The sequence below is a fragment of the Cuculus canorus genome, chromosome 1 (genome assembly GCF_017976375.1).
Source record: "Cuculus canorus isolate bCucCan1 chromosome 1, bCucCan1.pri, whole genome shotgun sequence".
In the NCBI taxonomy this organism is placed as follows: domain Eukaryota; kingdom Metazoa; phylum Chordata; class Aves; order Cuculiformes; family Cuculidae; genus Cuculus; species Cuculus canorus.
This window is the reverse complement of record NC_071401.1, coordinates 50,252,210-50,268,980: the sequence shown is the minus strand read 5'-3', so window position 1 is coordinate 50,268,980 and position 16,771 is coordinate 50,252,210. Positions and strand designations below refer to the sequence as shown.

The 16,771-nt window shown below is 40.7% G+C and overlaps 1 protein-coding gene across 2 annotated transcripts in view; it reads right to left on the bottom strand.

Annotated features, from left to right (window-relative positions):
* GGACT (gamma-glutamylamine cyclotransferase) overlaps nucleotides 1–16,491 on the bottom strand; it is a 34,585-nt gene extending 18,094 nt beyond the window's left edge. The window contains exon 1 of one of the 2 annotated variants that reach the window (XM_054064883.1): nucleotides 16,374–16,491. Coding sequence is in view for 1 of the 2 variants with exons in the window: in XM_054064877.1 (XP_053920852.1) it covers nucleotides 15,996–16,002 (7 nt within the window). In the remaining variant the exon portion in view is untranslated. Of the gene's footprint in view, nucleotides 1–15,995; nucleotides 16,222–16,373 lie in introns of those variants that run through there. The other variant, XM_054064877.1, reaches the window with a different exon arrangement.
* Between the last annotated feature and the right edge of the window lie 280 nt (nucleotides 16,492–16,771).

Here is a 16,771-nt window from a genome sequence, read left to right as displayed (position 1 = left end):
TTTTAAAGATAAACATTATCCATACCATGCTGAAAGTGCACGAAACATTATTAAATAACTACCTAGTCCAACTTGACCACAGAAAGCTACATTTCAGCTCTTGAACAAATCAGTTGCTGCCTCCCAATGCCACTCTTCCTGCCCAAATATGTGTTATTACAGTTAACATAATTTCTCCTAGATTTGACAAACAGTATCTAGGGACATTTGGAAGTATCAGTTATTTTTACTTCTGCATTCTTTAAGGAAACACTCACTCAATAGTGCTAACTAACTAAAGAAAAATTAAATAATATAATTAGAGAGTTATTCGAGATGTAAATCAAGAAACTGCATAATTTATGACTTGGGAAGAAGAGAAACTGTATAAGAATGTAATTTCATCTTTTTGACGTGGCTTAGGACAGGTAGTAAATCACTTCTTGATTTTAGCATGTGAACATTTCCTTTAAAATAGATAAATTATTAACAAATGACAAGTCTTCACTAGTTCACTGTTTACCACTTGATAACCATCAATTAATAGAGGCATGCTTCTGAATACGTAATGTATTACATTTTTTACTTTCAACACCTGGTGTCACCAGAATAACGCCGTACATTTCTAAAATGCTCTGCAGTTGCGTGTATGTGCTTTGATTTCAGCACAGTTAATACTTCAAAAGAAGTGGAACTATAGAAATTTATGGGAAGCGATGCATACAGATGATTTTTTGTGGTTAATTGATACATTATCAGTTAACTGACCGTGATAGGTAATTTAAAAAATTAACACTCAGTGTATCTAAAAGCCTTCATCCCTCAGTCAAGGTCAAAAAAGGCCTGAAGCAAAGTGAAAATTCTGCTGTATCCATATTTTGAGCACGCTAAATTGTACACCTGTTTTGCCAAAAGGCTTTAACTGGTGACTTCTGCTACACTGGAATTTAGCTAATTGCAATCAATTATTGTCCTGGTTAATCACTAGTTTTCCATCCAGTCTAGGGCTGTATTAATTGGTTATGATGATGGTTCCATGCAGAATAGACAGAGGAGAGTGTTTTGATTGATTATTATTTGGAGATCCTTGAATCTCCAAGACAATTAAACAAAAAAAAAATATCAAAGCAGATTTAGTTAACCTCAGTCTCTCCTTCCCTCCACTCTAAGAGCAAGACCGACTCAATACAAATTTGGCAAATCGATGCAATATCCTAAGACAGTCAGAATTGGTGATCATGTATTTAATTAAAATAATGAGAAAGTAATGTATTTGTTTGCTTTATACTTCAGGTATAAATATATAAATATATATATTCATAAGAGAATGAAAGCTTTCTCAGCTTTTGATGCTTGTTTCAAAACCCAAACAGAATTATGGCAGTTAGATCAACTGGTATAAGATTGAAGTTATGCTGTGTTTCTTTTTTAAACATAGCTTTTCAAATAAATAAGTGAAAGAATCCTGAACTTTTGAAAGAAGAGTCATAAGCTTATTATACAAGGAAGAAAATACTGCATTGTAACAAATGAATGTGATACTTCAGAGACTTCAGGACATTTTGATTCTACTTTGGAAGAAAATTCTGTGTCAGAAAACAGAGGAAAACGTGGTCAAGACATTTGTAAGTCTTTTTGTAAAAACATATTCAGAATGACTCTTCCCTTACATTAATGGTGCGTAAGTTTACTACAGCAGACTTTCCAAAGGCATATTGTCTTTCAGTACTTTTTTCAGTAAGATACAGGGACTTCTATAGGTATGGGGTTTTCAGATTTTAGTCCAGCCTTTGTGCATTTCGAAGCTGGAACAGAAAGGCTAACCACTGGTACAGGAATTATTTTCAGGTGAACACATACCTATTCTAGGAGCTGGAGAAAAGGTTTGGAGGAGATCCCTATGCTCCAGCAAGGCACTTACTCCCTCTCAGCTAATATGAATCATAGAATCACCAGGTTGGAAAGGACCCACCGGATCATCGAGTCCAACCATTCCTAACACTCCCTAAACCATGCCCCTAAGCACTTATTCCACCCGTTCCTTAAACACCTCCAGAGAAGGCGACTCAACCACCTCCCTGGGCAGCCTGTTCCAGTGCTCGATGACTCTTTCCGTGAAAATTTTTTTTTCTGATATCCAGCCTGAACCTCCCCTGGCGGAGCTTGAGGCCATTCCCCCTTGTCCTGTCCTCTGTCACTTGGGAGAAGAGGCCAGCTCCCTGCTCTCCACAACCTCCTTTCAGGTAGTTGTAGAGAGCAATAAAGTCTCCCCTCAGCCTCCTCTTCTCCAGGCTAAACAACCCCAGCTCTCTCAGCCGCTCCTCGTAAGACTTGTTCTCCAGCTCCTTCACCAGCTTTGTTGCTCTTCTCTGGACACGCTCCAGAGTCTCAACATCTTTCTTGTGGTGAGGAGCCCAGAACTGAACACAGTACTCAAGGTGCGGTCTCACCAGTGCCGAGTACAGAGGGAGAATAACCTCCCTGGACCTGCTGGTCACACCGTTTCTGATACAAGCCAAGATGCCATTGGCCTTCTTGGCCACCTGGGCACACTGCTGGCTCATATTCCGTCGGCTGTCAACCATTACCTCCAGGTCCTTCTCTTCCATGCAGCTTTCTAGGGTCCTTCTCCTCTGTGCAGCTTGAGGGGCAAGCTTTTTGATCACAGAAGATCAAATCAGCTAAAAGGAAGAGAGGCAAGCAACACAACCCTGGATACTGCTATCAAGTGACATCACCCCATACGAACCCCTGTAAGAAAAAATAAAGTAATGGAAAGCAGAAAAAAAATCTGAAGCCTGAAAACAGGGATGCCAAGTCATTAACAAACTGGAGTTTTTTCTCCCAATTGCTTGATTTAACAGATGTTAACACAAACAAGTAATTTTTAGAAGAGACTTCCCTAGGTCTGGTGAGCTAGTGCAGTTAGACAGGTCTTACACACATGATTTATTTACTGCAACATCGCTGCTTGTTCTCTCCAGCTTCTTCAGCATTTCAGAACAAAAAAACCCACAAAGAAACACACACCAGAAGTTTTCTGTAAAATGAAGTGCCGGTTATTTTAGGACTTCCTAGCCCACCATCCCCTTTAAAGTGGGGAAAAAAAACCCAAACAACACAATAGGTCTTAAAGGACCCCTCTCTCCCATTTTCTCCTAAAAGATATAAGAGCCCAATGTAACTGGTATTTATGGAGGTGTCTGACATTGTATTATCTCAGCCATGAATGAACATGGTGTGAACGATGGGGTTGTCCTGTGCAGGGACAGGAGTTGGACTTGATGATCCCTGTGAGTCCCTTCCAACTCAGGACATTCTTTGGTTCTCTGGTTTCAGTGGTCACTGAACCAGAATGTGCTTAAACTTGATATGAAGAGGAGCAGAAGTACAACTGGTGAAGTAATACATAAGTCAAAAAGGTTTGTCTAGAGCTGCTCAGCAGAGCTGCCTGACATCTCCTGCCTGACCTGCACTCCAAAGGAGAGCCTGAGCAGCCCAAATGGCCTGGGGAAGCCTGATCAGGAAAAGATTGCCAAGATAAACCAAGGAGACACCGCTTCGATAGAGAAACCCACTACTTCCAATGTCAGTTCCCATGGAAGAAAGAAAGGATGCAGACTTTCTATTAACTGTTATTTAGAATATTGTCACAGGTTAGCCCCAACCTGGCTAATTTTGGCAGCTAAAACTGTGCAGTTAGACTCTTAATTCCCTTCTCCCCACCCCTAGGGAAAGGAAAATGAGAAGAAAGAGACTTGTGGGTTGGAAACTAAAACTACAGTTTTAGTGAAATAATAATAATCATAATAATAATGATGAAAAGAATTAGAAAGTAATGAAATATATGCAAGCATATGAGATTGTGCCACCACCCCTCGACAACTATATGACCACAATACGTAGAGCAGACACAAGAGAATGGGTCTGCAGCTAGGAGGGAGCTGGACTCAGGAAGTGGATTCAGGAATGCATTGATCTGAGATCAATCAAACAAGGTCCTCACTGGATGTCAGCCATCACAGAAGAGGGCAAGACCCTTGTGATCGCTCAGTTTTATACCGAGTGTGAAGTACGTGGGAGGGAATACTCTGTTGATGAGTTTAGGGTCATCTGTCCTGTCCACCACTCCCTGCAGTCACAGCCTTTTTTTTTGCCAGCTTGAAGACTGTTTTGGTTCCTGTAGGAATAAGTATAAGCACTGGCCATTCTGCATATCAATGCTCTGTGTTATCACTTCTACAGAGAAGCTGTCTGAAAAGCATGCAGTTTGCATTCAGAAAATAAAGCTATTTAGGCAAGACTGAGTTAGAGTCAGAAAACTGACTCTAATTTAGCTCAAACCACAACAAATACATACAGAGGTAGTTTCTCACCTCTACAGCTGGTAAAATGTGTGGATGCTGAAAAGCAATAATCTATCTTGATCTATACTAGTTATTTATCTTGACCTTGGTAGAACTTTTGACACTGTTGCTCATGATATTCTCACAAGCAAGCTAGAAAATCAAAATTTAACAAGAACTGTTGGTAGTTAGGTAAAAAAAAAATGCTTAGAAAGACTTTAATATTTATCAGAGGTTCATCTCAAACTAGACACATGTATGATTTTTTTTATATTCATTCCAGTAGCAGGGAAATACCAGTAATGAAAATACTCACTGATGTGAAAGATGCAGGTAATGGCATGATACAGAAGCCTGTGCACAAGGCTACTGTCACAACTGCAAGCAGCCATTCAGGTACAGGAAGGGACAACTCTTCACAAGGAGCCGTTAGAGTTAGGATTACGGTTAGGCTTAGGTCTGTTCCCATGGAGAACTGTCCCAGACCCACTCAAGTAAGGCCAGTGCAGATTCCTAACATTAGCCAGGAATAATCAACCGCATAAACAAAATCTGGAGAATGATTAACATAATAACAGTTGTACAGAAAGAGACTTGGCAGTTATAATGATCATGAAGTCAACATGAGTCAACAGTGTGGTACTCTTGGTAAAACAACATCCTAATGTTTACACACAAATGAGTGCATCATTAGTAAGATATGTGAACATAATTTCCCGCTCTGATCTGGTCACAAATTGAGTAGTATGTCCAGCTTTGAGCACCATAGTTCTGGAGAAATGTGTTTGGTTAGAGAGAAAGAAAAGAAAGAACAATCATAGGTCAAAAAAACACAAGCTACAGAGGAAAAAAAAAAAAAAAAAGAGACTGTACTGTGATCACTTTGTTTTAGAGAGAATGAGGTTGTGCCTTTAAGTATGTGAAAGCATACTGTAATAGAGAAAGGGAGGTGGTAAACTTTTCCATGTCTACTTGGACAGAAGATGGACACTGGGAAAGACTAACCACCTACTGCTAAGCACAGTGCCTAGGAAGAGCCTAAACCATCCAGAAAGGCCAGGAAACTTTCACCACTATCACAGGCAGACGTTAGTCAAATCTCTATTAGAAATATCAGTACTACTGCCAAAATCACCTTTTGCCAAGGAACTGGAGTGGACAAACTCTTAGGTCTCCTTTAAAAAGTAAAAGGCAGTTCGATTCCTGTGCTGTGCATGGAAAGGAATGCTAGACTCATGGAGATTGCTTATTTTATCCAGTCATTAGATTCTTGCTGTCTCAAGAAGAGCTTTCTAGATCTCACTCCCTGCACTGTAGCCTGTTAATAGATATACACTATGCAGTTACTTGATTTTGGAAAGTTTTTCCCTCAAAAAGCAATAACGCTGAAAAGACAGAAAGAAATGCTTGATTCCGCCTCGTTCCTGCTCCACCTAACACGCTTCGACATATAATCTTGAGGTACTACATTGAACGCACTCTGAACCTGTGAAACTTGCATGGCTTTCTGTACTGTGATCCAGCTTCAAAAGGCCAAACAAGACCACATGCTCCTAAGGGACACGGGTTAGAGCCCTTGAGACAGAGGGCACGAATCTCATTTTTCTGCTTTCTAGGAGATGGTGCAGTCAAAGACTGTTGTTAGTCCTGAAGATGGCTTTGGCTGGATATGGAACACACAAGATATGTCTGGCTCAAATGCAGAGCAGTGCCAGGCCAGCTGTAGAACTTTGGCTGTTGGAAGCACTGAAAGAAGGCAGTGTGAAAACAACCCAGGACCGCATTGTGGGAGCCTCGAGAAAGCTCAGTGTTACCATTCCCTCTTTGAAGCTTCTGCTTCTTAGGCAGGAAGCTACACAGGCTTGTACCCCACAGGGCTCGCACAGCAACCACCCCCCTTTACTTACTGTATGTAAAAGCAGCTAGAAATCCAAATCTAAAAACCAAGCCCTCTTTCTATTTTGTATATTTTAATTCTCAAACACTGTGTGCAGATGACACATAAGAAATTTTAATCTCAAGAAACTCTGAAATAATTGCTATTTAATAGAGATTTTTAAAATATATGTTTTGCTTATAGGTATATACTCTATTTTATTTGTTCTATTCGCAGCAAGCTGGTGAGATTAATCACTTTCATACAGAATAACTGAAAACCTATACCTTCACGCAGTTTTCCTCCAAGCTGTCCATGTGGCAATTACAGGCAAAACATACCACAATTTTTCCAGACCCACAAGAAACAAACAATTGCACACACATTTGTTCACAGACTGTTTTTTGCATGTGTTCTAACTGGAGATTCACAGATAAATCATCACACATGCGTATGGTGTTCTCCAGAGCAACACCATAGGTCTTATCAGAAAGAAGAATATAAGCTAATGCACAGCTTAGACAGTTAAGTAAACGACGACACTGTGGTAGCTCAGACAACACCCTACACAATTTTCATTCACAGTAGCTCCGCCCCCCAACACAGAAATAATCAGAGTTGGAATGCAGGAAGAGCTGTTTAAGTAAATCCTATATTTGTGCATGCTGCTAATACTGCTGATTTTTTTACAGATAACAAAAGTACAGGATTACTGGGGAGTTTATTCCTGCTAGGAGAGAAAATAATTAATCTTAAGACTGTTTGCTCCACTGTCCCTGAAAATATTTCCTAACACTTTTCCCTACATGCACTCTCAAAGCATCACTACTATCTAAGGTAAAAATCCAGCTGATAACATAGATGGGCTGATGGGCTTAGTGGGCTGGTGTAGAAAACCAGAGAGTAGTGGGGGGAATGTCAAAGAAATAATCCATCCCACATATGATATCAAAAATTAGCCCAGTAGATTCATTTTTGACCTGTCTGATGTGAAACCAAAATTACCTGATCTGGCAGGGTCATAAAAGGCAAATTATCCTAAACGCATTATCATCTGCTCCTTCCTTCTAGTATCATACCAACCAGGTCATGTGTCTGCTGCACCACACTGCAGACCTCTGTTTAAAATCAGCTTACACCAACTCTGATGGTCAACCACAAAAAATCAAAATTAAAAGTGAAATATATTCGATGAACCTTTAATTGAAAGGTCAGTCACAGACTTCATAATTTTTCTAAGTCTGACTTAGAGCACAAAGTACTTGTATCAAAACGATTAACTATAATTAACAAGATGCAAACCTGAAATGGATGACTGCATCAACTGAAATGGACCACTGTGTCAATGAATAAACATTTCCTGTACTCATAACATGACTGTGATAATAACAACTCTGCCAGAGGCAGGTAAATTCTAGAGCTTAGTTGAGTTTTCTCCTAAAACAACAATGAAATAGAAGTTACAGGTAAGACATATAGACTACAATTTGACAAACTAAAGACATTAAATCATTGTTTTGATATATATAAATCTGGAAAGAACTTCTCTGTATTAGTAAATTCATTATGTACAAAATTAAAGATACTTGAAGCCACCCATTAACGTAGTAAACTGTCATGAAGTATAGTTAATTAAAAGATATAATAATTACTAGCAGTAAAAGAACAGACTAGATGAGCAGATGGATCCAGATATATTTTGACCTAAATTTCTTGATATTTCAACAAGATAAAGGTAAATATAAACAAGAATAGAAGGGATAGGAAAAAACCAGCCATACAGTGTATCTCATTAAGAAGCCCCATACACCAGAAAGATGAAAAAATACCAACAATCTCTTTCCCCTCCTTACTGCACCTGTTTGTCTTCTCCAAGTTTTTTTTCTGTTAAGCAAGTTTCCTGAAGCTTCACATATCTACATAAATAATCACATTACTGAGAAACTGATTACACCTGGAACCACAATCATGAAATAAGGCCCACTGCCTTAGGACAGTTTAACCAAGAGATCAATAACCTAAAATGTAATTTAAATACCTTAAACATTGATTTTATGCTTATTCTCCCTTGAATTTTACTCCTGTTAGGTAATGTGGGTGATGACCTTGAATTGTTCGACATGTCCTTGAGCAGGGAGGAGTGAGGAGGCAGGGTGTGGCAGACTGAGAAAGAGAAATCACCAATTAGCAGCAAGCTCAGGGCGCACGAAACTAAGGCTTTAACCTATCAGCGAGTAGCTGATAGTGCGTGCCCAAGCACGTGGACAGCAGCAAGGGTATTTAATGCTGGAACTTGTAATGATAAAGGTCTTTTGTTCTACCTTGCACCAGAGTCCATGAATCAATCCCTGCAAGGTAACAGTTAAGAGAATAAGTTTTTATCTACAGAGCCCACAGAAGGCAGGGATATTTCTTTCTGAGCCCTTCTTTACACCATCCCAAAGCCACTCTTCCCAATCAAAGTTCCTAAGCATGAAACTTTGTGTTACTTTTCATGTTTACTATCAGTTGCAGAAACTTTAGCAAGATTTGGCCGATGGCTGGATCAATATTCTGAAAGTTTTCATAGCCAGTATACTGGAACAGCAAGCACTGCAGCCTTGGAGCAGGTTAGTAGTTTGATGTGCAAAATGTGTATGGCAAGTGCCCTGCTGGGATTTATTATCTATGTAATTCTCAGCCAAGGCAAAATTAAGCCTGAGGCTCCACTTTGTAAACTGCCTTGAAACACTTCTCTCATTCATATAGTTTCTCAGTTATTTATGCATTCTCCTAAAATGGTGCAATGCTTGGTTCTGCGCAATCCTATTTAAATTTAATTTAGTTATTTTCCTACACCAACATCCAAATGTAATACTTACCAAACAGTATCTCCACACCTCACAGGCAACACAAGACAAAGCAGTACTTAGTGTGCAAAGTGCAAAGTGATATAGCTTCAAATCACTGGTTCAAAGTATACGTTGCTATACTTTGTACACGTGCCATACTCCATCCCCATATTATGCAATGCTGAGCTCTGATGCACACTTACTCATTCTAGGAAAAATCTAAGTTTTGGTGGCTTCACTAAACTATAGCCTCCGAGAAAATCAACAGATATACACTCTAGAACATAATAGATGCTGACATTCATTCCAAGATTACATTTTCCAGCCAGTAATCTCCCGTAATCTTTTTGCCTCACTTCTCTAATATCTGTAGGGTTGTCATGTACTCTTTAGAGGTATCCCTTTGCCCAGAATAAGTTTGGGCTTAAGTTGTTCTTCAAACTACAATATCCCTTGAGCATCTGTGCAGCCAAGTAGTCAAGGAAATAAGAAAACCTAATGCCTATATCCTTCTTCTATCTATAAATCCAAGACCAGCACATCGCGGCTGACAACCATGGCAAGGTTTTTTTTTCATCCCTCATCTGATTATCTGTAACCAACTGCCATTGCTTAAAACTCCTTTCTTTAGTTGGCTCCGTTTTTTCCACTCTCATATTCTGATAACAGAATCTCTCAACATGTCCTATTAATCTCTCAACAAGTCCTATTGCGAGCATAAATCTCATCTCAATGATTAAAAACATCCAACTATTTTCTCTTCAATTTGTTGCTATGGGTGCTTACGTTATTAACCCCTTTCCCTTCCTTACATTTATCTTCCTTTTCCATGAATTTTTCACAAATCTCACGAAGGATTCCCATTTTTCCCCAGACTGAAAAACTGACAAGAACCTGCTACCACAATGCAGAACAATGTCCTCTCAGTTCGGGTGACCTGGGTTGGGTGAATCCAGACAAGAGAGTGTGTTCTAGCACTCGTCCAACATTTCACCAGGGTGGAGTCCCATAAACCCCCGAGCACAGGAAATTAAATAAAAACCAGAGGACAGAACATCATCGCAGAAGGGAGGCAGGAGTTATGCAGAAGGACAAACAGAAGGCTAGTGCCTAGCAGTATGGAGATGGACTACCTGAGGAAAAGTAATTACGCAGTGTCTTACAAGCTGAAAATGAGAGATGACAAAGCAGGGGTCAATAACCCTTCACTGGACACCTGTAAGATGTTGACATAACCAGTTACTTTACTGGGCAACATCTTCCAGTTGCACTTCTAGACTTCCAAACCACTTGAGCCCTCAATTCGCTTTCTTGTCATAACAATTATAACTTCTAGTTCAGGAACTGCAACTATAGACGTGAAATAAATGATTCAACATCCTTAAACACTTCTTTTCAAGATTGAAGCACACACTATGTGCTACCATAATCTGAACTGATTTATTCCAGCACCTGCCGTGAATTGCAGGTCATGCAATTAGTTAAATTAACTTATAAAAAGACAAAGCTGACAAAAGATTTAGAAGAGTTAATTTGAAGAATAACAAGAAAAATGTAGACAAGAGGATTACAACTTCAAGGAGGGCCTTTTATGTACTTTAGTCTGTCCACCTACCATTTCTCTCTACATTAAACAACTTGTAATTTCTTCTAATGAAGCTGTTAGCTAATGAAGTTCTGTCATGGCCTTATTCCATATCACAACTAACATGAATCCCTTGTTTACCACTAGGTCTAAACATCATTGAAAACCACCACAATCATTATTCTTCCAACACAAAACCAAAACAAGACCCTTATTTCTCGCTCACTACTTACAGCCTCACTTCCAATATAATTTTTTTCAACCACATTTTGAAGAAAACTGGTTTATTTCTATTTCCCTTCTAGCTTTCAGTATTATTGTATATGTGGACTGTACCTCTCCTGATAGCAAATAATCTAATCTGTTATCTTTGACTTCTAGAGAAATTTACATATTTCAAGATCCAAGCAATAACAAAACTGTTTATTTGCAGAACTTAAAGTGGACAGAATCCACAGACATAGTTAAAATGACATACTGATATAACTGCTGAAATTCAGTGTCCGTACTATAGTCTGGTTTAGATGTGACTAAACAACAAACACTTGGGTTCAACGCAAAAGAACTCAGAAAGAGTGCTACCAATAACTTCTTATGAACCTCACTCAACTTTAATTCCCTCAAGTTCAGAATCTAAGCTAGTCACCCAGGCTTCACTGGTTGATGTAAAGAGATATGAGGTGGATCTCTTGCCACCAGCTACCAATGAAACTCACATTTCAAGTGCAAGTCTGTCATCTAAAGAAGTAGATGGAAGAGGAGGGCAGTGGTGAGCTAAAACCCCATAAATTCTTGTCAGTGCTGTGCCACTGAGAACTATAAAATCTTTAAATTAAAGTCCTGTACACAAACTGGTCTGCCTACCAGAATGCAAAATGTATCAAATGACATATTTCATGAGATATGTAGAAAACTTTTAGTCCTTGTGATGCAGAAGGCTGCAGGTACAGCTTGGTACCCAGGATATGGAGAGACAGCAGAGGACTGTATTAGACTGAGTACAAATCAGCAGTAAAACATTAAAACATCTCCATCTCCTTCCTCACTAACAGGAAAGCTAAACCACTGACTGCTGTTAAGAGAGCCAGGACTGAGCCAAAAATGCAGCACAGCAGACAAGATGATGGTGGCTGGTCTCCATGTCCCCTCTGACATCTCAGGGACTTACCTTTCTCATCCTTACTTTAAGACTCATACATACACCTTGCTGATCAAGAAAGCAGCAAAGGCAGAGAGCATTCTGCAGTGCATTAACGGAACCACAACCAGCAGATTGAGGGAAGCGATGATCCCCCTTTACTTGACACATCTACAGTGTCAAGTTCTGGGCTGCCCAATACAAGAACGATATTGATAAACTGCAGAGAATTCAGACGGTCATGGGGCCGGAACACTTGTTCTGTGGGAAGAAGTTCAGGAAATTGGGTTTGTTCAACTTTGGAAGAGAAGGATTTGGGGTGACCTTATAGCAGTCTTCACATACATATGAGGAGGTTACCTAGAAAATGCAGCTCAGCTCTTTGCCATGGCGCATGTGGGAGTTGGAGAAATAACAGACAAAAAAAAAAAATCAAGAGAGGCCCCAACTTGATTCAAGAGAAAGGGTCTTCATGATGCAGACACTGAAGCAAACTCCCCTGAGGGGCTGTGTAATGGCTATTCCTGTAGGTTTTCGAAACACGTAGGATAAAGGCCTCAACAATCTAGTCCGCCCACACAGGAGACCCTGATTTGAATAGGAGGTTGGACTAGAGACTCCTGAGGTGTCTCTTTCAACCTGAGTGATACTAGGACAAAGTTGTGGGACTGTATCAGGCTAGACAAAAGGAGTGGAGGAAAAGAAAATAAACAGACTTGTAATTACTCTGGTGTTATTTCACAGCACATACATTTAAAATTTCATTGTTGTTCTAATAGAGGTATCCTTGCACAGCTAAAGCCTTTGCAGATAGGATGATCTCCCTTACAGCTACAATAGGAACACAAAGCACTGGAAAGAGGCACTGGAAAAGGACATGAGCAATTACAGTCAAAATGCTGCAGAGAGAGGTGGTTATATGGATAATTCCAAAGGAAAAGGTGTCTTGTAAGACAGAGAAATCAGGAGTGACAGTGATAGTCAATATCTTTTCTGAAGACATTAGGAGCAAACAGCTGCCACACTTAAAGAAATCACAATGGCAAAAATAATCGTAACGTAAAGGGCATTCTTGAAAAACATTGTAATGGTAAATCAATAATGTTATATATCCTGGGTCTGTCCTTCTTCAGGATTAATCGGTTATTGGAAGTGAGAAAAAAGAAAGCTGAATTTTACATGGTCCATAAAAAGCAATTAAACTTTTGGAGTGAAAGAGAGCAGAAAATTCGAAAGAGCTATAGATTTTGATGTAAGAACAGTGATTTACTACTCCCTAACTAGTTCTATTTCTGAAGAGAAAAGGTGTTAAGCACACTCGTTAGAGAGACAGAATGAAAAAGATACTACATTTGCAAACTCAATGACATGGCTACATCCATACATTTCCCTGTCTCTTACTTAATTACCTGTGTAATACTTACCCTCTCTATCAGAATCCTGCAAAAACAGTTTTTTGAAAGATGAGAAAAAGAAAAGTAGCAACAGTTCATACAGAAAATGCATCTTATCACGGCAAGTGTTCTTTGCTTAAGTGGTTCACATCATTTAAAATGTCATGCAAGTTTCACATTCAATTCTACTTAAATCAAGAGAGTTATGAGAATTATTTGACCAGGCTGACGTTAACTCAAATTTGAGTATATGTTTTTAGAGCATGAGAGACATACAGGTGGACTTAAATAGGTATAGAAAAAAAAAACTACATTGCTCCAGAAAAGACATGACAAAAACTACAGTGAAATGAAGGTTATTTTTTTTTTACTATGAACAGTAACTATTAATGCTGCTCAACATTACACAGAAAAATAATTTGGCTAATCCATCAGAGAGTAAAAGTGTACTCTATCACGAGAAAGCAAATGCTACAACACACTCCTGGAATTTATTATTTCCTTATTTCACTTCACGACACCCTCATCACAGCACCTTTGTGCCCACATCAGCAGTCAGATGAAAGTAATTTAAGATTAAACTTATTTTGAAATAGGTAGTTGGGTTACTATTGTGCTGAAGTGAAACTTTTTTCAATATTCCAGTGGTCTCAAAACAAACTTGGCAACAAGCTCAAAGAAACTTGCTTGCAAAAGCTGATGCAGAACACCACAATAATACAGAAAGTGAGGAGTGAACACGGCTGCAACAATTCAAGCAAAATGAAGCATGACACACATCTCAAGTAGTTAATATCTGCCAGCAATAGGGCACAGATTTTACAGCATTGGCAACGTATGGGAAGTCCATTTTTTGGTTAACATCTAACACCCTTGACAACTGAAGGTTTGAGAGAGACAGCAACAGAGACATCTGTTCTGTTTAGCTTTTCTTTACCAATGGCAATAAAACGCTGCAATACACTTAGGTAAAAAGACCTAAAAAATGCTAATTTTCGTATTACTTTGACACCCATGATGGAGCGAGGGCAGGAGATGACTGTTAGCTGAGGATACATACACTTTACAAACACAGTCTAGGTTTTTAAGGCTTTTCTAGGGGGAGGGGAGGAGAACGATAGACATACATCCATTTTTCTTTCAGATATCTGAAATTGAAAGCTTCTTTTAATGGCTTATGACCTACTGAACAATTTTAATTCTCAAGAAAAAACTTTTCCAGGCTGACTGCCTGCTTAAACTGAAGAGTATACAAAACAAGTCCGCTCTTCACAGTCCTACTTGAAACAACTCAGTCGTGGAGATGCGTTTGTAGTTGTGCCTCTGTATGTTAAGCTCTATATAAGTTGCTACCTTGGTATTTTCAGAGCATGGCAAAAATTGCAGAACTAGCAAATTAAAAAGCCCTGAAGCAAAAAATGAGGAAGTTAATTATCTGGAGTTAACACAGATACAACTAAATTAACCTAAACTCAAAAGCAAAACATTTACAGAACTCTAAAATGATGCAGATAAAGGATGAAAAAGATGCAGATAAAGCAGGAAATGAAAATAGTGAAATGAAATTCTTAGGAGAATAAAAAAGACAAAAAACTCCAATCTACTCCAAGAAATGTAGGCAAAAAGACAGCTGCTCTAAAGTGTTATCTCGTAAGGATACTGAAATCAAAAGTGACAGCTTGTCTTCATCTAGGACACCTGAACTAGAATTACTGAGTCTTTAGGGCTGGAAAAGACCTCTAAGATAACCAAGTCCAACCATCAACACAATACCAACGTGCCTACTAGACCATGTCCTGAAGCAGAACATCTACATGTTTTTTGAACACATCCACGGATGGAGACTCCACCACTTCTGTGGGTAGCGTGTTCCAATGATTAACCACTCTTTCAGTAAAAAAAAATCTCCTAATATCTAATGTAAACCTCTCATGATGCAATTTGAGGCAATTTAATTTCTTTCTGTTCTCCATCTAGTTATCTGTTCTTCAAATTCATGTTATCAATCCTTGCAAGATAAAGGTGTGTTACTAAAGCGAGTGTTTGGATCATACTCAATGACTACTTGAAGGACGCTTCAAGCACCCAAGCACCAGGAGAGGACAAGATGCTCGCTACCTTAGCCCACCACTGAATCACCGAATCGCTTGGCTGGAAAAGAACTTTGAGATCATTGCATTCAGCTAAACCTCACCACTACGAAATCAAATCCCTAAGCACTTCATCTATCTACCTTTTAAATACCTCCAGGGATGGTAACTCAACCACCTCCCTGGGCAGCCTGTGCCAGTGCCCCACACCCCTTTTGAGGAATTTTTTCATAATGTCCAATCTAAACCTCCCCTGGCACAAGCTGAGGCCATTCCCTCTTGTCCTATCGCCTGTCATCAGCACCACCTTGGGTTCAGAGGTGTGGAGAGCTCTCCTTGATCAGATTATTCTACTGAAGCCAAAGGCTCCACAAACCCCTGGCATACAGTTGCGACCTCACAGGGTCCCCGCGGGTGATGGGCAGCGGGTCCCCAGCAGACGCTCAGCTGCTCGGCGCTCCTGTGACACCAAAACCGCCGGCAAATCAACTCTCTTAGACTCATTTTGGGGTTTTAGAGAGCGAGCATCCTTTATCAGATCTGGGCAACGCGACGGAGCCATCTCCACCCACCGTGTGCAGCCAGATAAGTCCTGGGGGCAGCATGTATTTCCCACTCACGTGCATACGGATGAATTTTCCCATAAATCTTCGGCACATTCTATTACTTCCCAAGGACTAATTTTAATGTTATTATGAACTTCTCAACAGACAAAACTCGCGCTAATTAGGAGCTTTGGAGCCAGCTCTGCCTCACCTTGCATTTGGGATAAGGAAAGGCTACAAACGGAGGGGATTCCGGAAGAAAAGACCTCAGTTCAGCACAGACCACACCGAACACAAGAAGTTAACATCTCCAAAGAATGAACAGTGTCTGCAAAAAACACTGCTTGAAGGAAAACACGCTGTCAGAGGCACATTCTAACTTCCGAAAAATGCAGTTGCTTAGACCACACTTCCCTCTGCTTCAGCTGAACCCCGAACCCCAAACCCCTCCGCCCCTTACCGCGGGGACCCCCGGCACCGCCCCCGCCCTCGCCCTCGCCGCGACCCCAGCCCCGCCCCCGCCGCTCATTGGCCGCTGGGCGCGTCCGGCGCCGCGGGGTCCTAGCGCGCGCCCGCCCGCCACACTTACTGGCCAGCGCTACCCCTGTGCCGCCGCTCGCCGCCGGGCTGCCGCCTCCTTCTGCACGCGCCGGGGCGCCGCGCTGGGGTGTAGGCGGGGGGCGGGGCTGGCGGCGGGGCGGGGCGGCCCCGCGGGATGCCGGGTATGCGGGGCGGGTATTCGAACCGGGTGGGGAGGCGGTGAGAGGGGCAGAGCAGCCGGGCAGCACCGCTCGGGGTGGGGTAGCCACTCTCCTGGTGAAGAAATCCTTCCTTGTATCAAGCTTAAATCTGCCCGTCTCCAGGTTATAGCCATTCCCCCTCATCCTATCACCACAAGCCTTTATGAACAGTCCCTCTCCAGCTTTCCTGTAGCCCCTTCAGGTACTGGAAGGTCACTATAAGGTCTCCTCTGAGCCTTCTCCAGGC